At 40.9% G+C, this 20451-nt stretch overlaps 1 protein-coding gene across 7 annotated transcripts in view; it reads left to right on the top strand.

The window, feature by feature from the left end:
* fryb (furry homolog b (Drosophila)) overlaps nt 1-20451 on the top strand; it is a 57425-nt gene that overhangs the window by 16961 nt on the left and 20013 nt on the right. For 6 of the 7 annotated variants that reach the window (XM_086308934.1, XM_086308930.1, XM_086308929.1 and 3 more), the window contains exons 2-33: nt 3457-3650; nt 4738-4791; nt 4917-5056; nt 5442-5532; nt 5691-5770; nt 5900-5980; nt 7408-7576; nt 7889-7981; nt 8208-8306; nt 9621-9722; nt 10170-10273; nt 10526-10634; nt 11492-11578; nt 12071-12242; nt 12323-12455; nt 12552-12659; nt 13054-13180; nt 14557-14670; nt 14882-15046; nt 15308-15394; nt 15500-15759; nt 15883-16072; nt 16470-16594; nt 17250-17307; nt 18197-18288; nt 18456-18628; nt 18797-18957; nt 19048-19158; nt 19304-19458; nt 19626-19725; nt 19809-19980; nt 20191-20447. In XM_086308934.1, coding sequence (XP_086165060.1) covers nt 3531-3650; nt 4738-4791; nt 4917-5056; nt 5442-5532; nt 5691-5770; nt 5900-5980; nt 7408-7576; nt 7889-7981; nt 8208-8306; nt 9621-9722; nt 10170-10273; nt 10526-10634; nt 11492-11578; nt 12071-12242; nt 12323-12455; nt 12552-12659; nt 13054-13180; nt 14557-14670; nt 14882-15046; nt 15308-15394; nt 15500-15759; nt 15883-16072; nt 16470-16594; nt 17250-17307; nt 18197-18288; nt 18456-18628; nt 18797-18957; nt 19048-19158; nt 19304-19458; nt 19626-19725; nt 19809-19980; nt 20191-20447 — 4089 coding nt within the window. In that variant the 5' untranslated portion in view covers nt 3457-3530. Of the gene's footprint in view, nt 1-1760; nt 2656-3456; nt 3651-4737; nt 4792-4916; nt 5057-5441; nt 5533-5690; nt 5771-5899; nt 5981-7407; nt 7577-7888; nt 7982-8207; nt 8307-9620; nt 9723-10169; nt 10274-10525; nt 10635-11491; nt 11579-12070; nt 12243-12322; nt 12456-12551; nt 12660-13053; nt 13181-14556; nt 14671-14881; nt 15047-15307; nt 15395-15499; nt 15760-15882; nt 16073-16469; nt 16595-17249; nt 17308-18196; nt 18289-18455; nt 18629-18796; nt 18958-19047; nt 19159-19303; nt 19459-19625; nt 19726-19808; nt 19981-20190; nt 20448-20451 lie in introns of those variants that run through there. The other variant, XM_086308933.1, reaches the window with a different exon arrangement.

Genomic DNA, 20451 nt, shown 5'->3' with positions numbered 1-20451 from the left:
TCAGTTTGTTTATGTGTGCCTCTTTGAGAAGTCTCTAGATTCCACACAGCTCATGTGTCAGGTGTGCTTTGAAGGTTACTGACAGCAGGGGTTACGTCGGTGCAGTGGTTAAGGAGGAATTTCATGGGCCGTGTCGATGGTTCCCCTTGAGCTATTGGTGATGTAATAAAAAATGAAATCACTGCAGAAACAGACGTGTTTCCTCACTTGTCACAGCTGTAGACCAGACGCAGACATGTTGGTTTTGTTTGGCTCAAGGTCATGATATCGATAGCAATCAGAAGACTTAAAAGCCAAGAATCAGGCTTTTAGCTCCAACTTAGGTTGGTGTTTTAACTTTTAAGTTGCTGTGGAGTGAAATCACTAGACAAATAGCTGACCTCATCATCTCCTGCCATCGCTTTGAAATATTCATGCGCGTAATGTCAACTACTTCGGCTTTAGTTTTAATCCTTTTTTAAAATTACATCCTTAAAAACATTTCTAAATTCTTTCACCTGTAATGTTCACAACAACACGGCAGTATTTTGGATTACAGTGGCTAAGATTTGCACTGCTGTTGATATTCATTCAAATTTAAACCTCTCATAACTACACAACTATGGGTTAGTTCAAAAATGACCAAGAATAACACAATAAAAACTCCAGAATACCTTTATCTATCAGGTACCTTCTCTACCAGCATACAGGTTTAGCTCTTCTTGGTCTTGGTGAGTTGAGTCAGTGTGTGTTTGTGTTGTTGTCTGTGCTTTTACAAGTGATTCATCACAGTCCATATTAAACTGCCCTCAGACTGTGCAAGCATGTGCACAACTGATGTCTTTTCACAAGCCCAGAAAAACGTAAAGGTATTAAATGCTAACCTTAATTTAAACGTCCATATTAGGATTTCTGTGTGACAGCTGCATTGTTGATGCATCAAGATGTGTATGCAGTCACCCTGTCTCATAATGCGTGTTATTCATGACTCATCCCACCAGGGTGCTTGTCTGCTAGTATGACATGATGGTTGGAGGTAAACACCAGATGTAAATTCTCTCCACTTGGTCTATTTTTATCAGATAATCTGCTGATTATTTTTAAGACTTGATGCCCACAGTCCAAGTCAGGGTTTTAAAATGTGTTGCTGTCTCCATCCAGCATCAAAACGGCAGTGGAATTTCCTTCAGTGGAATTGTGGCTCAAGGAAAAACAGTGTTGTTATTGTCAATTCTGCTTTTTATTCCTCTTCCTCTTCGTCTCTTTGCCATTTCAGTCCCTTTCGTCCTTTGTCTCGTTCTCGCTCGCACATTTTTAAATACATTTTTCTCAATTAAAATTTGAAATTTATTGTAAATGTAATTAAACCAAGGCAGGCTTGTATTGACTGGACATGGTAGAATTCTGCTGAATTACTCCCTTCATTGCTGAGTCATACAAATGGTCTACAGATGATCACAGGAAGTGCTCCACCGCAGCTTTCCTGGGCCGCCACGACTTTCGACTCTCAAACACAAGCTTGTACACCACTGTGTTTCACTGAGCAGTTGTAATAGATTATCTCAGTTTGAGACCACCTTCTATTGTGTGTGAGTGTGTGTGTTTCTGTATATTATGTCTTTGTGCTCATGTGTCTGCAATTGTGTATGAGTAGGGGTCAGTGGGAGTGGTGGGTATGTAAGAGAGTGACCGCCAGCAGTCTATATATAGCACCTCCCTCCGCCCCTCGGCTCGCTCTCGGAGCAGTGTTGAAATTCCAGCCTAACTCTTCTGGTCAGATCTCCACAAAGGGCAGACTTTACTTAACTGCTATTGGCTACTTAAGGACAGCCCTTAACCATTTTCAAAGAAGCACTTAATTTCAATACTTCTTTCCAAAGGGCTTCAAAGAATTCAAGGTCACAGGAATTGTTGTGCAGAGCAGTGTTGGCAGGTCGGAGGCGGAGCAGAAGCAAAAGTAGAAACTGATAGCTGACCTGTAGGCTCATATAGCTCTCGAGCACGAGGCCCTACGCAGCCTCTAATCTACTCAAACCTCTCCTGGAGCAGGACACTGGAAAGGTTTTTTGATCCCTGTTCGTAGATTGCCCTTATGACAGAATAAATGGTTGTTGGTTGTCTACTTTTATTTTAAGAAGACACTTCTGCACCTCCTCTTCAACTTTCAACTGGAGCTCTCTTGGCTCTGAAGCATCGAGGCATCTTCACTTGGGCAGATTTGCTCTGGCTATGGCTCCTCCAGTGTGTGGCTGCAGCTCATCACCCTGTTTGATTTGGACTGAATGTGGGATAGAGCTGTAGTGCTGCTGTCATGACAGTTTTCTTTTTGACCTCAGGCTCGTGTGTTTCGCTTTTTCTGTCGTTCATTTTCGTAAGGATGGAGATTTACACTTTTAGCTTTGGTTAAACCGACCTGGTGCCAAAGCTTTACATCAAAGGGACTTCTGTAGCATTTTTGACAATGGTGGAGTAGACAAACGTCCTCTGTGACTTTAACCTCTTGCAAGGAATTGCTTTTGTTTTTAATCATGGCTGCTGTATTTCACAGCCTGTAAAATCCCACCGTTTTTTTTTTTTTCCCATTTCACCCACTGTGTCCTTGTAAGGCTGTCTGCACCATGGAGGTGCCAACGAAATGGAGCAGGGCTAGTGTGATCAGCTTCATCAAGGGCCTTGGTAAGCGTAAAGGCTTGCGCATTCATATGAACACCTGTTTGCAAAGCCTGAGTGCTCAGGTTTAACTCAAGGGGCCTGTCATGTCCATGAGTTAGTATTTACATCTCACCTTTCCTGTGAGGTCAGGTCACATGGTCATGAAAGGTCAGGATCTGGCATCGTTCTTAATGCAAGCACACTAGACACATCTGGGAAATGTTGTGGTAATTATTGCTTTGTTTTGTTTGGGGGGTTGGGGAAGTACTTTACACGTTTTTTTTCCTCCGGCATATTCTGGGAATCAAACCTGCAAATGTTTCATTCTGTTTATTTATCCAAGTATGAGATTTATTACCACAGGAGATAGCACTCAGCTGCGTGAATGCAAAGCAGGGAGGATCGTGTAAGGATTGCCAGAATCGGTGTCCATCGCCGAGCCATAACTCAGTCGAAATTTGAACACACAGATGTGGTTTTTATTAGTTTGAATACAATTTATGCTCAAGAAGATGATTTTTACACTACCCCATTCCTCGTGACTCTACAAGTGAGAATCATCAACCATGAGAGCATTGCAAATATGAACTTCTAATGCATATTCAGCGCTGTTTGTCATGGTTCAGAAAGCAAAAGCAGGCTGAAGGCCCAAAAATGATGAGATCTGTAGTTCAAAAACCTTTAGCATTAAATATGCTCCAGTTAGCAGTAACGCTGATAAAAAATGTGTGCACGCTGGGGGCACAGAAGTATTTACTGTAACTCAGGGGTGACCCACAGAGTCAGAGTACTTCAGACTAACTGGCCTGTCTTATATGTCATCAGCTTCTCCAGTGGGGCTGAAGCCATCCATCCCACCAGCCAGCGGTCCCTTGGGTGAGAGGAAGGGCCCCGTCGTCATGGCGCCTGTCAACGTGGACCCAGAGAGCAAGCCGGGCGAGTTTGTCCTAAAAAGCTTATTTGCCAACTTCACCTTGCTCTCTGAACGCAAGATCCGTATCATCATGGCTGAACCACTGGTGAGTGACCGAGCTTCGATTCGTTCTTTTTTTTTCTCTCCATGACGCTTAGTCCACTTCTGTCTGTGTTACAGCATCATAAACACGCATTTTGGCCCTCTTATTTCATTATGTTAGTCATCGGAACTTTGGATGACAGTGTATATTGGCTCGACATTTTTATGCAATCCACAGTTTCCAACCTTTTTTAACTATCCAGAAAATCCTTTTGAATTGAAATGAATTTGAAATCCTTTTCTGTTCCTTCATCTTTATTTCTCCCTTTCCTATCCCCCAGCCATGTCTGTCCTGTCTGTAACAACTGAAAATAAAATAAAATAAATAATAACAACAAAGGTCGATCAAATGGAACAAAACGACAAAGCCGTGACGATCCATTTGGCAAAGTAAATCCGTTGGGTATCTCTGTTGGCGTTCAGACATCAATTCTGATGGCTAAAAAAACAAATGGGAAAGGCAAAAAAAATAAAAAATTCAGCCAAGCAATAAATGGACAAAGCAGTAAATCAGGGAATGCCTTCTCTTTATCGCTGTGTTTAGTGGATTGTATTTTACCTTGGAAACCAACGCACACTCCAGAGTCAGTGATCAAATACACATTTAACCCAAGGTTTTTTTCCTCTGTACTGTTATCATTTGAAAAAGCAGGCAGTCCTAAATAGTACAGGCTTACATGTACCTGTTAGTGTACTTGAACTGTGCATGTTTACACCTTTGCTTGTCTCTATATGATAATTTTCAGTTTATGGTTCACAATGAGACGCACTGTGTTTCCAGTTTTTTGAACAACAAAGTAACCCTAATATGTCTGAGCCAGAATATTGAACCTCTCATCTCACCTTTTTGTCTGTTTGACAAAGTAAACTTCTTCACTTTTTGTTACATTTAATAAATGCGACTATTAGCTTTGACCTTCTGACCTAGTGATTTATGAGTCTCACTCACTCTCTTTTTGGACACAATGACCATTTTGTTCTGTCAGGAAACTGAACTGAATTTCTTTTCCTTGAAATTCAAAGCAAAATATTTACTAATGCTAGTAGACTAACATGAGTGTTTTCCACCTCTGTCTGTTCTTATCTGGCAGGAGAAGCCACTAAACAAATCTCTGCAGAGAGGAGAAGACCCACAGTTTGACCAGGTGTGTGTGTGTCTCATGTGGACACATACTATATACACTGTCACATATTTTGAACAGGACTAACCTTTTTGCCATCCTTTCTCTTTGTCTCTTGGCTCCGTCTCTTCTTCCTGTCATCTGTCCAGCTGATTAACTCTATGAGTTCTCTTGCTGAGTACTGCCTGCCATCCATCCTGAAGACTCTGTTCGACTGGTACAAGAGGCAAAATGGCCTGGAGGACGAATCCCATGAATATCGACCCCGGGCCAACACCAAGTCAAAAAAGTGAGAGAAGATTAAAATATTGGAGCTGTTTGTGCACATGAACACATGAACTGGATCGTGAAATACCTTCCTTTTAAAATGATTTATTTCAAGCAATGTAGGCTCAAATATTCCCAAACCAGCCTGAAATTTAGATGAGGATGATTAGAGTGATGGTCAGTCATTGTCCAAACATAGGTGTGAATGTCGCGCTTACTCATTAATATAACACAGACATAGAATTTGAGGTAGAAACCAAAATATGACAACTTTGAAGACCCGGCAACATTAATGCATTACATGGCGCAGTCAAAAGTGACCTTCACAGCTCTGTGCACCTGGGCCTAACAGAACAGACACCGTTATTGTAAGTGTACTAATATCGTCTTATGTCTGTCTTTCTCAGTGATGAGCAACAGAAGGACTACTTATTGGAGCGGAGGGATCTGGCGATAGATTTCATCTTTTCACTGGTGCTTATTGAAGTTTTAAAGCAGGTGGGGCACATTTTGCAGTCTGATCTGTTTGGCATAACGTCTTTTAAATGTTTAAAGGAGAAGCACTGATAATAATGCATATTATTATTGTCCTTCCAGAATAGCTCGTATGTGTTTAAGTGACAAAGTAAATGTAATAAAATTACATTTTACTGCAGATCCCCCTCCATCCTCTTTTGGATGGACTCATCCAAGAAGTCGTTAACCTGGCCTTCAAGCACTTCAAATACAAGGAAGGGTAAGACAGACGACCTATAAAAATTATATTGATACAATAGAATGCATTAAATGCATTTTAGTTTTCAAATTCGTAAAAACTAACTAGTGCACTTGATTGATAATATTCATGTTAATGTTTAATTTTTAGGTATCTGGGGCCTAACACAGGGAACATGCACATAGTAGCTGACCTCTATGCTGAAGTAGTGGGAGTCGTTGCTCAGTCGAGGTATTGTTGAATTAATTACTGCTTACACTGTATGCATATTTGTGTAGCTGCACGCAATAAATGTTTGTGTCTCTCATGTAATTGTACCTGTTGCCAGTACTTTTTTATTCAGAAATAAATCTCCCTGAAGACCCAACATGTACAGAGCCAAAGCTCAATGAAAACTGAAAGCGAGTGCTTGATATTGAGGCCAGTGTTTTCAAAATGTAACAGCTGAAGTGGGTACGAGAAATCTTAATATTTCACAGTGTTATTGTTTTCCCAGATGTCTACAGTGAGTGGGGTTGTGGAACTCACAATAAAAAGAAAGTCCAGCTTGTCTCGTCAGTCTTTAAAAACTGCTGACTAAGGATGTGTGGTCATAGAGTAGAAATACAACAGAGAGAAAAAAAAGTATTTTTTGTCTTTAATTTGAAGTAGAATCCAGGTCGTGTTACAGCTGTGGGCCTGTTTGTCTGGGTTAAAAATTTAATATGTGGCAACAGTTGCTATCTGCCCTCTTTTTGACCCAATTTTCAGTGAAATCTGAGATTACAAATGCCGTCTCTCCGACTTCAGCACAAGTAAAGAACATAGTGTAGTAATAGCTGTGTTCCTCAAGTCTGAATGTGTGTTTGTGTGCATAAGGGTAATGATAAGGGTCCTCCAACTGTGTCACGTAATGTCATGTGCGATGAAGGATAAAAAAAGAAATAAAAAATCTAATTTTACTGAGTTATTACTATGTAATACAGTTACACATGGCAGCTCACAAACTGTCACACACAAACACACACACACAAAGATAATAACCCCAAAAATCCACAAACTTAATGGAACAAAGTTATCGACCAAGTATGAGATCTAATTGAGCAAAGGGAGAAAAACTGTCTTGTGTTCTTACACTAATCAAGTAGCATTCTGAATCACCTTTCTGTTATTTATTTGCACTGCATTCTGCACACACAGGACTATGACAAATTTGAGTACATACTCTTTTCAGTTTAGTTAATGATAACAGTGTTTATATGTGCTTTATTTAAACTCTCTGCACGTAGAACAAGGCTAATAACTATTTCACTTACTAAACTGCTGCAGTAACACACGTACATATTCCCTGCACATTGCCCCTCCAGCGCCTTTCTAAATATAGGCTTGTAGAGCGCTGTTGTACTGTTGGTAGAATCTATCTGGCTGGTTGGTACATATGCAAAAAAGCATATACCCATGTGCATGTGTTTTTAAAAGAGCGGGGGGGGCAGACTAAATGTGCTCAATCTATGCAAATGAACAGAGATTAGAAGACTCTTGATGCTTTGTTTTAGTTATTCTTCAAATGTAACCCCCCCCCCCCCCCCCCCCCCCCCCCCCCCACTTAGACATAGATATAATGGTATTTACTAAAACTCACGAGACTTGCTCATATCTGGTCACCATTTCCTCGGCAGGTTCCCAGCAGTGAGGAAGAAGTTCATCTCCGAGCTCAAGGAGCTGAGGCAGAAAGAGCAGAGCCCGTACGTCATCCAGTCCACCATCAGCCTCATCATGGGACTCAAGTTTTTCCGCATCAAAATGTACCCAGTGGAAGACTTTGAAGCTTCCTTCCAGTTCATGCAGGTAGACTGAGCTACTACTGTAATAGCTTCCTTGCCAAAGTGGGCTGTATTTAGAAAGCTTAAAGGAATGATGTAGATTTTGTTTTTTTTGGTTGGAATATTTGTACCTGGAAGCTCTTAAGTGTCATCATATGGCTTTCTAACCAAGTTCTACAAAGTAATCTGGGTTAATTGCCTTGTTTTTCACGCCTCTGATGTGAGTCGTAGTTGCAAGAATTCCCATGATCCATTGCAAAACAAAGCAATGGACACATACAGAGATTTTTTTTATCACTTTCTCTCTCTTTCTTTCTTTCCTTCTCTCTGTCTGCAGGAGTGTGCACAGTATTTCCTGGAAGTGAAAGATAAAGACATTAAGCACTCATTAGCTGGACTCTTTGTGGAAATACTCGTACCTGTAGCTGCTGTAAGTGCATTTAATCTTACTCCTCAGAACAAAAAAGAGTAGACATTAGGACAGGCCCAGATTGAAATTACTGCTCTCCATTTATATGATAAGTCTGATGTCTTAGGATCATCAGTATATAATGCTCCGTTTGTCTCGATCAGGTTAACAGAAATTGTTCTGGTGGGGGGAAAAATGAAATCCAATGTATATCGACATAACTTCTGCATTATCTCTCCTCCTCCAGACCGTGAAGAATGAGGTGAACGTGCCGTGTCTACGAAATTTTGTCGAAAGTTTGTACGACACCACACTGGACCTGTCCTCTAGGAAGAAACACTCTCTGGTAACTTTTTCCCCGTATTCGGTTTCACCACTGGTAATCTCTCTTCATTTCCTCTCCATTACTAGCAGTTGGTGAAAGCACTTACTGTAACTCTCCCAACATGTGGGCTTTTATCTCTTCGTGGGAACGAGATAAGAGTGTAGTGTACAGCGCACTGGCTATTTTTTGAAGCTGCGCCAGATGGACAGTGTTTGCCTACAGCATGGAGGTAGGCAGGGAAATCAGCAGTTCATCTGACTCATTAAAACAGTGCACTAAGGCTAGGCTTTGATTACAAGGTTACTGAACTGTATGTGATTTTCAGTGCTATAACTTCCTTAAAATATAGACACAACTTCTCAGAAATTTCTTAGATGCATGACAACGCTCGCTGAGGTGGTGCATTCTCTAAGATGTAGCCCCACCTTTGGGATGTGTCCTGCGGTTATTTGACGGGCACATTTGATAACAAGACATGCCATCAGGCCGCTGTGCTGCATTATTTTTGCAGATTCTCTGCATACTCCAAGCCACCCATATGCAGCCAAGACCTGACACACCTCTCTCCAAACAAAAGTTCTTGTTTGGGGGGGGGTTCACTTTTTCCAAGTGAATTACACAGAGGCATGCACACTAACAAGCAGTCATCTGCCATGTCAGGGAGATCATAATTGACAAACATGACAGGAATGATAGCAATGTGGTGCTTTTCCATAATTGTTATTCATTTGCATTCTGGGTGTCTGAGTGAAAGAAAGAAATGGGCGAGAATCAGATAAAGAGTGCTCACTTTGATAAGGAGTGACAGGTGCGCTTCTCAAGGTTAGAGGTTCCAAAACCAGTCGCGACGCCTCTCTCGACCCGCGCTGATCATTAGCAAAGAATTTGTTTTAAAGAATGATCTGCATTCTGACTTACATAACCTTTAAGAATGACTGTGTAGAGGAGATGTCAGGTCTGAGCCTGCTGGACATGAAATTTCTGTTAAAAATCCGTAAATATGAGTCACTTCTGAAAACTCACACTGTTGATGGTTTGATATACATTTTTGTTTTTAAAGGACAAAGATGGATTTCAATACCTGGGTTAAAGTTTGCAGCTAGTCAGACTGTCTCTGTCTCTTGTGTAGTTGGGGAGAAAGAATGAGTAATGAAATTTGCATTGATGTGCCATCATCGCACTACCTTTGAGCTTTCATCCAGAGTAAAATTGTAACAAATCAGAGAAGTGCTGTTTATCAACATCAATGTTTGGCTGACAGGTCGGTTCATCCCTCCCAAATTTGTCATGCGCCTCATTTAATTTTCTCCCATCTGTCTTCCCTCCCTGCACCAGGCCCTGTATCCTCTGGTGACCTGCCTGCTGTGTGTCAGTCAGAAGCAGTTCTTCCTCAGCCGCTGGCACATTTTTCTCAACAATTGCCTCTCGAACCTCAAGGTCAGCTGCTTCGTCTGTACGATGCAAATCCACAAATTACTGTAGAAAGGGCTGTTTGTTTCCCAAAACAGTATACTCATAAAAATAAATTATGTGTGAAAAGTGAACTGTACATGCACAAAACACTACAAAATATTTGCTCTACCTGCTAGCCCTTCAGCTTTAAAATCACCCGTCAGTGTTTATTGCTTCAAGTGAAGCACTGCAGCTTAGAGACTGACTGACCGGGGCTCATAAAGCCTCGTAAAGTTTATGATTACACTTTAAATCTTTAGAATCCAGTGTATGTTGGGCACACAGCAACAATTTATACTGTGCCTGTACAATAACAGAAAGAAATGCCCCTTAGGGTTTGTTTTGAGAGAAAACATTTCTGTTACCAATGTGTAACAAACTCTACCTGTTTTAAGTCTAATTGTTTTTTTGTCTGCATGCGTGTGAATGCAGAATAAAGACCCCAAGATGGCACGAGTGGCTCTGGAATCACTCTACCGCCTGCTGTGGGTGTACATGATCCGGATAAAGTGTGAAAGCAACACTGCTACACAAAGGTAATGCTACATCTGTTACTTTTCTGTAAAATAGCATGTAAGATGTAATCGGAAGCTCGGTATCATCATGTTAAGCAATCATTAGTTATCTTTCCAGAAATAATCTTCTTCTTCTTTTTTTTAAAATTGTGCCATAACTTGTATGATTAAGTTATTTAGTGGAATTTCCCTTAAACATGGTACACTTGTAAATATAGTCAAATGCATCAGGAATTACAATGCTAAGATTATTTACATCTCTTTGTCCCTCAGTCGCCTGACGTCCATCACCACCACTCTCTTCCCCAAAGGGAGTCGTAGCGTCGTGCCCAGAGACATGCCTCTGAATATTTTTGTCAAGATTATCCAGTTTATTGCCCAGGTATTATTATTATTATTATTATTATTATTATTATTATTATTTAACCATGAAAAAAATAAACTCTTAAGATTAAAAATCTCTTTTTCAAGAGTGTCCGGGGACAAGAAGAAAAGTGGTACGCTCATAAGTTGCATAAATTAATAGCACACACACATAAAAATCCATAAACCAGTTAAATATAGTCAAAGAGGAAAAAAATAAAACACAGAAACAACCAAGATTATAACCTTCATTATCTGTAAAAAATGAATACCTTGATAAATGGCATGAGTGACCAAACCACATAAAGTGTTGTTCTTGCTCAGAGAAATAAAGTCACATTTGTGTGCATAGCATAGTGTTTTTTTCTGTACTGTTACTGAAAAACAGACCAATGCAATGATTAATCCAAAATTCTGAGCTGACACGGTTCCAGTAACTACTCAAAAGCTAAACAGTAATGAAAAGTAGAGGCTGACCAACAATGTAGGACATGAGATGTTTTTTTACATTTCACTAGAATCCATTATCAAAATTGATTACATTCTATCTGATGTCTGAATTAGCGGCAGAGGGTTTTGAAACCTGCTCTAATGCTGTTTAAGTGCAGCGCACTCTTTGCTCTTGCATTTGCTGCTGTCATGTAGCAACCGTGTAAAACCCCAGTTGCTACATGACATGAGTTTCTGTGACTCCGACAAAATAAGAAGTATAAATAAGACCTTCAGTGTCCTGTTTTGTTTGTTGTTTTTCTTTGATTTTTTTTTTATAAATAGTTTTTATTAAAATGTCCCACTGCTGACAGCAGATACACCTGCTGCCTCACACCATGTTGCCTCTAAAATCCTGTAACTCCAGCATGTTTGTCCTTTCTTCAGGAGAGACTCGATTTTGCTATGAAGGAGATCATATTTGACCTGCTGAGTGTTGGGAAGCCTGCCAAAGCCTTCAGTCTCAACCCAGAGGTAAAAAGGAGCGGACACAGGCATTCAGTTGCACAAAGATCAACAGTGGATCTCCCCGGGACATTTTATAGATCTAAGCATTCCAACTTTGATTTCTATCAAAGGAATGTAAAGAACAGTATGTGGTCTGCTGGAAGCTTCAACGTAATTAGCCTGAAACGGAGGATATTCACTTTACCTAATAATAGTTAGGAGAGATGGACTTGGCAGTGAGCGTATCCTGTGTTGGACATTATGTGCTAAACTATCGATTGGTGTAATCTGACAGTGCAGTATGCTTTGCACAGTTTAAGGATGTTTACAGTCACAGTGAGGCTTTTTGACAGTATATCAACAGTTATATAAATAGATCCCGCTCAGCTACATTCACTGCAGGATCTGTGTCTTACTGGGAAACAATGTAATAATGTTGATCTACATTGAATTCTGCTTTATATCTTCCATTGCTCTTGAAAAACTGGCATAAAAACTGGCGCTGTATCTGTCTTCCAGCGTATGAACATTGGTCTGCGGGCGTTCCTGGTGATAGCAGATGCTCTCCAACAGAAGGATGGAGAGCCTCCTATGCCCAACACAGGAGCCACTCTGCCCTCTGGAAACTCTCTGAAGAAGAAGAAAACATATCTCAGCAAGACACTCACTGAAGAGGAAGCCAAGCTAATAGGTCTGTGTGGGTGTCTGGAGGCTGCTGTAATTTGAATGTCTCCCCCTTCATCGTCTCTGTTTCTGTCTGGTTCCCCACAGGCATGTCCTTGTACTACTCCCAGGTGCGAAAAGCTCTGGACAACATCCTGAGGCACTTGGATAAGGAGGTGGGTCGTTGCATGATGCTCACAAGCGTCCAGATGCTCAACAAAGAGCCAGAGGATATGATCACGTATGTAACTGCAAAGTGGAGTTTCATTCCGTTTGAAATTTTGCAAACGTGATCGAAAATAAGTGTCCAATGTACTCCTCCGTTTTCCATCTTTAGTGGTGAAAGGAAGCCTAAAATCGACCTGTTCAGGACATGTGTGGCTGCCATTCCTCGTATCCTTCCTGATGGCATGTCCAAGCCTGAGCTCATAGACTTGCTATCAAGGTAAGTTTCAGGTCTAGCTCAAGTTCCTCACAAATACAATAAAAAACTGAATCATTAAAAGAATAGAATACCTTAAATTATAAGTCAAACTATATCAGTACAAGTTCTTGGTTTCAGTTTAGTTTTTTTAGTTTCTGTGTTACTTTAAGGCTTTTTTGTCTTAATGTGGTTGCATATTTTCAGGGGAAACATGTAGGAATTTCACAACAGGCATTCAGTGCAAACAATACACAAAAACTAACCAGATTTCCTGCTTCCTTATATTTTTATTATTGTTTTATCCTTTTTTTTGATTCAAATTTCTTTTCACTCAGTTGCAATTTTAGTTTAATTTTGGTGAAATACAAGCTTTGTAACACAAATCTTGCTTATTTTTTGTCTGTCTGTCCCTCAGACTCACAGTGCACATGGACGATGAGCTTCGTCTTATTTCCCAGAATTCCCTGCAGAGCCTGTTACTTGATTTCTCAGACTGGAGGGAAGACGTCCTTTTTGGTTACACACATTTCCTTTTACGTGAGGTATAGCACAACCTTCGGATGTTTTCATGCTGCTCTTCTAAAGTGTTAAAATCATACTACCTACATAGTGACATATTAGAAACATTTCCCCAGAACTAATTTAGATTCTCACAGAGTGATGTGGTCCTTAAACTGAAAGGTGAACATTTAGAACCATCATAGTAGCTTCTTACAATAGGACCTCTTTATTATATGCTTATTCATAATTTCAAAGTGTTAGCCATAAAACATTGTTACCAGTTATGACCCGCCCTCTTCGCACTCTATTTGCTGCCATTGGGCTCCATCTTCTCGCGGTACAGCATTTCATTTCATTGCTTTGCGGATGATCTACAGATTTATCTACCTTTAAAATCAGGATCAGATCAACCGCAGCTCTTATTACGCTGCCTTGACGACGTTAAACAGTGGTTATCATTAAATTTTTTACAGCTAAACGAAAACAAAACTGAGGTTGTCATTTTTGGCAATTTCAATCATATCGACAGCACGTTGGGTACCCTCTCCTCGTATTGTAAAACACATGTAAAAAACCTCGGAGTTTACATTGATGGTTCTTTTAAATTGAATAAGCAGGTGAGTGCAGTAGTTCAGTCCTGTTTTTTTCAGCTAAGACAGCTAGCCAGGATAAAGCCATACCTTCCGGCTGACGTCTTCGAGCGTATCATCCACCTTTTTCTTACTTGCAGATTGGACTACTGCAATTCATTGTATTATGGCCTAGATCATGCCACCATCCATCGCCTTCAGATGGTTCAAAATGCTGCTGCTCGCCTGCTAACCGGTACCAAACGGAGAGAGCATATAACCCCAATTTTAGCCTCTTTACACTGGCTCCCTGTCCCCTACAGGATCCAATTTAAACTCTTACTTTTTGTTTTTAAGTCACTCAACGCCCGAGCCCCCCCCTACTTGTCAGAGCTCCTCTCTGCCTATGCTCCAGGAAAACCCACGAGATCTAGTTCAAAACTATTGTTGTCCATTCCACGGACTAACCTCAAATCTCGTGGTGATAGATCCTTCTCTGTGGCAGGTCCCAGACTTTGGAATAGTCTCCCCTTTAATATTAGATCTGCTCAAACTCTTGAGCAATTTAAATCTTTACTAAAGACACACTTTTACGCTCTGGCTTTTAACACATTATGACCCAAGCATTTTGGATTTATCTGAATTAGTTAGTATTGTTTCAATTCTTCTATTCTATTGTTTCTATTGTTATTATTGTATTACACTGTAGTTTTTAATTTTATTGTTATTGTTAAGCACTTTGTGCAGCATCGGCTGTTGGAAATGTGCTATATAAATAAATCTGACCTTGACCTTGACCGAAGGGGGTTCACTTCACAACAGGAGTGTCGTATGCTAAATACTTCCAGGTCCAAGACACCCATCAGTGTCTGCAGGATGCATCCGTCAAGCTTCTTCTCCAGCTGCTCACACAGTGGAGGTTAGCTCTGCAGCTCCAGGGGAAGATGCGAGGGGGAGTTGAGGTTTGTATAGAGTACTTTATCATTATGACAGTCACACTTAAGCCAACTATTTCCTTTCCTTTAGGAGACATGATGTTCAGTGTATTTAAAATTATATTAAAAACATTTAGAGAAGCCACTGAGCTTGAAAGGTTGTTGAGGTCTTCTGGGTTTGTCGGTCTGAAAATGCATGCTTAATTACTTTTTACTAACCCTCCTAACTTTCCATCAGGCCAGCCCTAGACTGCCAGAGCGAAGCCCTCATTGTTCAGTACTCCATGCGGTGGAGGGCCTTGCTCTGCTGCTCCTCTGTTCGTGTCAGATCAGCACAAGGAAGCTGGCAGTCGGCGTGTTAAGAGAAATACGCTGTCTCTTCACGGCACTGGGACATGCTGAGGTAAAGCACAGAAAACTCACATCTTCTCCTACCAGCTCACCAGCTTGTCTCACTTTATAGACGGTAACAAAGCAGTGAAGAAAAATACAAAAACAGTTCGGTAACAAATGCAACAGCAATCTTGTGACAAACTGTGATTAAAGAGGGAGAAAGGGTATGGAAATAGGATTGAAGGAGAGCCATCTGACTTGCTGTGATTAGACATGCATTGTGTGACGCTGTTATAAAAATAGCTGATTCTATAAATGTCTTTCCCTAAAGGATGATGACAAACCCATGATAGAGGTCATGGACCAGCTGAGCCCTGCTGTAATGGACAGCTTTGTTCACGTGGCTGTTTCTGACTCAGTATGTATATTTGTGCTTAGAATGTGAGAGTGATCAGTAACAAAAGTGTATCGATGTGATAAGTGATTTTACAAATGACTTATTTGCTCCTGTTGCCTCTCTCAGTCCACCTTGCCTCTCAGCCACCACGTTGACCTCCAGTGGCTAGTGGAGTGGACGGCTCGACTGGTGAGCAGTTCGTACGACGTGAAGAGCCCCAGCCATGTCTGGATTTTTGCCCAGTGTGTGAAGGACCCATGGGTGCTCTGTTTGCACATCTTTTTGCGGCAAGAGCATCTGCCTAAGCACTGCCCCGTTGCTCTAGGATACGCCTGGCCCTACGTTTTCACACGGCTACAGCTGCTGCTGCCTCTGGTTGATCCCAAGTACATGAATTCACATTTATTACATTACACTTTAAGGATTTCACTCTAAATAAAATGACATGCAATGATAGCAACTTGTGTATGAAAGATTAAACTAATGCATTTTCACCTGTCTTCATGCAGCAGCCCAGTGAACGCTAAGAAGACGAGCACGGCAGGCGCCAGCGACAGCTACATCTCACTGTGGCGCAATTACCTAATCCTCTGTCTCGGAGTGGCTAAGCCAAGCATCATGTCACCTGGCCATCTCAGAGCGTCTACACCTGAGATCACTGCCACCACACCTGATGGCAGCGTCACCTACGACAACAAGGTGCGCATTTGTCCTTCAGTTGATAGCAGAGACGTAGAGTTTAGAAATGTGCACAATTTTTTTTTTATTCCTATTTATTCTATTTATCCCCTTCATATATTTTATTTATATTTGTCTCTGTATTTATATATGTGTGTGTGTGTATATATATATAATATTCTGTAACTTCTGTCGGTGCTGTGCTTTTTGGAAATCGAATTTCCCAGAGGAACCCACCCGAGGGATTAATAAAGTTCTATCTTATCTTATCTTATTATTTATTGATTTCCAACTAATGAAAAGCTTAAATGATTGGATCTGGAAACAAAGAGCAAAATGGACTTAAAGTGTGATATTTTAAAATGTAAAGATTGATCTCTGTGTGCGTGTGTTTTACTTATTTATTTACGTTTCATAGGTTATAGGCACGCCCTCTGTGGCCTGGCTTTTAAAGCAGCTCGTCCCACTGATGAGAGCTGAGAGTCTGGAAATCACAGAGTCCCTAGTGCTGGGATTCGGATGCACAAATGCTCTGGTCTTCAGGTACTGGAATAATAACCTACACAACAGTAATAAAACACAAATCCTGCTTTGATGATGTTAGCCTTGGTTTCAGTGCTAATGTTATTCTTGCCTTTGGCAGAGAATGAACTGAAAAAGACTGAATAGACAGAACAAATACAGTTCTAAGTAGATGATATGCCAGATTTGATCTGAATCTCTTCCATGAGAAAGACACGATTCTTCAGTGGGTTTTATCTTACCTACTCTCACCTGTCTGTTTATGAGCTGCATACCTGACACTGAGAGAAGAAAATGAGTCAGTGATGTAGAAGAGAAATTCTTGGAGGGGCAGAGACATATCACATTTTTTCAAAGCACAGAGGTTCCATTGTGACAGGATGGCATTTTCATTCTAAAGGAGATCAGCTATTTTTAACCTAGAGTATTTTCTGAAAAGGCTCTCATTGTTATTAAAAAGATTAAGGTCTGCCCAGACAAATTTGTTCCGTCATTACGGCGTCTGAGGATTAGTGGTTTTAGGGAACATGACATTTGGGTTGCACTGCATAGATTTATGTCACACATCTTCATTGTTCCCATGAATAATAACTATTTATATACAGGGGAGGATATCTCATTTAGCATTTTGGCAATCAGGTCATTGATTGATTGATTTTTTTTCTCCCTCAAACAGGGAGCTTGTCGAAGAACTCCATCCGTTGATGAAAGAAGCACTGGAACGTAGGCCTGAGGTAAAACACACACCGAGGTTGTGAGAGAAAACTGACTGTGCAAAATTGAGAATATTTTCTAGATTAAGTATAAAACTAGATTACTATAAAATCAGGGTTGTAGCTGATGTTTTCCATAGATTAATAATGTTTTGTTTATGAAAATGGAATATAGGTTTTGTCCACAGTCCACTATAATCAGAAGTACTGCATGTTGTACTGATGCTTTGGGCTGATTGGGACATGATGAATGTAAAAACAAAGAATTACCAGATTTTGTTTTACCTAATTTTTGTTTCTAAGACAAATGAGAGCCACATATAAGGATATTCATTTAAAATTTCAATAGAACAGTAACAGTATAATGTCCTTGTAAGTGGATATCAGGCCCTTGTAAAGCAAAACTGAGTATTTTGGTCTAAATAACCCAAAATGTGATGTCCACATATGTGGACCCCGGGTCCTAGGAGGTTAATCACGATTTTGGACTTTCACTGTAATTTTTTTTCCTTAACATTTTAAAGCTTTTCCTACTGACAAATGACCATGGCCATATATACTACACCAAAGTAAAGGAGTAATAGATGAACATTTAAATGACAGAAAAGTTCAATTTTGTCCAAAATCTACAATAGAAAGAAAGAGTTAATTGCTAATTTCTTCCATTTACTACAGCAGTATTCCATTATCCTGTAGAAAAACAGAAATACTGCACTTCTTTTTTCTTAGCTGAAGATATCTGAGGGATTCAGTGTGTAGTTCAAGTTTTTTACACTGACAAAAAGGGGAGATTCACTGGTCTGACCTACTTAAGGTCAGAGTTGGTGGATTGTGGCCCAGGAAGTAAAATGACTTTGACATCCTGGATCTGCTTTGTGGCAGGAAACTAACAACCTGTCTGTGCTTCCAGAACAAGAAGCGTAGAGAGAGGAGGGATCTTCTCAGGCTGCAGCTGCTGAGGATATTTGAACTACTGGCTAACGCAGGAGTCATCAGTGACAGGTAGCACATACATGTATCATGCACTGAGTCATCTCGTTTTGTTTACTGGGCTTTGATCCTTATGCACACAAAAAGTTAGACTATATTCATCTCTCATCTCCTCCTGTCTGTAACTCTAGTCTCGTTTAGTTTACCAAGGTCATATTTTCCTCCTTGTTTTCCTGTAGCACTAATGGAGCTCTGGAGCGTGATTCCCTGGCCTTGGGTGCTTTATTCCTCGAGTACGTGGACTTAACCCGGATGCTTCTAGAGGCTGAGAATGAGAAAGAACTGGACGTGCTCAAAGACATACGAGCTCATTTCAGTGGGATGGTAGCCAATCTCATCCAGTGTGTGCCTGGTAATATTATTATTTTACTTCTTACCCTTTTAATTTTATAGTAATTTTCTAGTTTGACTACTACACGTCCATTTTTCAGTATCAGGCAACATACTGGCCTTTTCGGAGTCATTTTGTCTCTTGTTCTCACCCTCAGTGTCTCTCTTTCTTTCTCTCACATCTGTGCAGTCCACCACAGGCGCTTCCTCTTCCCTCAGCAGTCTCTGAGGCACCATCTCTTCATTCTCTTCAGCCAGTGGGCCGGGCCCTTCAGTGTTATGTTTACGCCTCTTGACCGGTACAGTGACCGCAACCACCAGATCACTCGCTACCAGTATAGTGCTCTCAAGGTAAGCAGGTCCCAAATCACCAAACTTCTTTTTGCAGTAATTCAGGATATTTTACAGAAATATAAGCATTGCTTTGCTTTTGTCTCCCAGGCCATGTCAGCAGTTCTGTGCTGTGGTCCAGTTTTTGACAACGTGGGTCTCTCTACTGATGGTTATCTCTACAAATGGCTTGACAACATCTTGGCCTGTCATGACTTACGGGTAGGTGGACTCAAGGATTTCTTGATTTAACTTGTTGTACAGTTAGCTCTCTATGACATGTATTTTGGCATTTTAGTTTAATCTAAGAAGTTACAAATCAGTTTTTAATACATGCACCACAACAGAATAACATGTCGTCCTTTAGGTGCATCGTCTGGGGTGTGAGGTGGTCATTCTGCTTTTAGAACTGAATCCAGATCAGATCAACCTGTTCAACTGGGCCGTGGACCGCTGCTTCACCGGGTCTTACCAGCTTGCATCTGGCTGCTTCAAGGCCATCGCCACAGTGTGCGGTAACAGGTCGGGAATCACACCCTGGTTCTAATCTGAACTCCTGATGTTTTTACCATCAGGGAACAGATGTAGATATAAAGCTTACTTTATTTACCACGATGCCCGCTTGCTTGTTAATACTCATTGGTTGAGTTCTTACAGTAACCAATAGCTCTTTCTATTTATTATGCCAGGAATTATCCATGTGACCTTGTGACTTTGCTCAACCTCGTGCTGTTCAAAGCCTCAGACACCAGCAGGGAAATATATGAAATCTCCATGCAGCTGATGCAGGTATGCTCACTTTCATGGCACATATTAAACAAAGTCATAAAGCCAAAACCTGGCAAAGATTTAAAAATAAATGTTTCCTGCAGGTGCTGGAATCTAAGCTGTGTGCATACTCCAAGCGGATGGTGGAGCAGAAGCCTGGTAATATTTTGTATGGGACGCACGGCCCCCTCCCTCCTCTGTACAGTGTCAGCCTTGCGCAGCTCTCCATCCAGCTTGCCAGCATGTACCCAGAGCTCACGCTGCCTCTTTTCTCAGGTAAATTCTTCTCATCTGTTCTTCTGTGGAATTCTTCCAAATGGTACAAATGCAACAAAAAAGAACAGTTAAATATAAACTAACTAATATATCTATATGCATTTTTAGAAAAAGGTATCTCCTTACACTTTAATGTGGAAGAGAAGTTAATAAGGAAGCAGCATAAGTTAAAAAAAAAAATGAATAAGTGAATTCTCCTGGTATTTGCAGAGGTGAGCCAACGTTTCCCAACCACCCATCCTAATGGCAGACAGATCATGCTATCCTACCTGCTACCCTGGCTTAGTAACATTGAGCTAGTGGACACAGGTCTCTTACCTCCTGCTTCAAGTCCCTGCACACCAGAGGAAGAACCTCGAGGTCAGGCTCGGGGCCTGAGTGCATCCCCCAGCCTGAGAGGCAGCGGCTGGGGCTCCTTGCAGGCAACATCATTGGTGCTCAACAACCTCATGTTCATGACTGCTAAGGTGG

This window comes from Aulonocara sp. 'chitande type north' Nkhata Bay, linkage group LG10 (genome assembly GCF_057382095.1).
Source record: "Aulonocara sp. 'chitande type north' Nkhata Bay isolate Kocher_YH1m ecotype deep benthic linkage group LG10, A_spYH_male_GT1.1, whole genome shotgun sequence".
Taxonomy (NCBI): Eukaryota; Metazoa; Chordata; class Actinopteri; order Cichliformes; family Cichlidae; genus Aulonocara; species Aulonocara sp. 'chitande type north' Nkhata Bay.
This window is presented reverse-complemented; position numbering and strand designations above follow the sequence as displayed.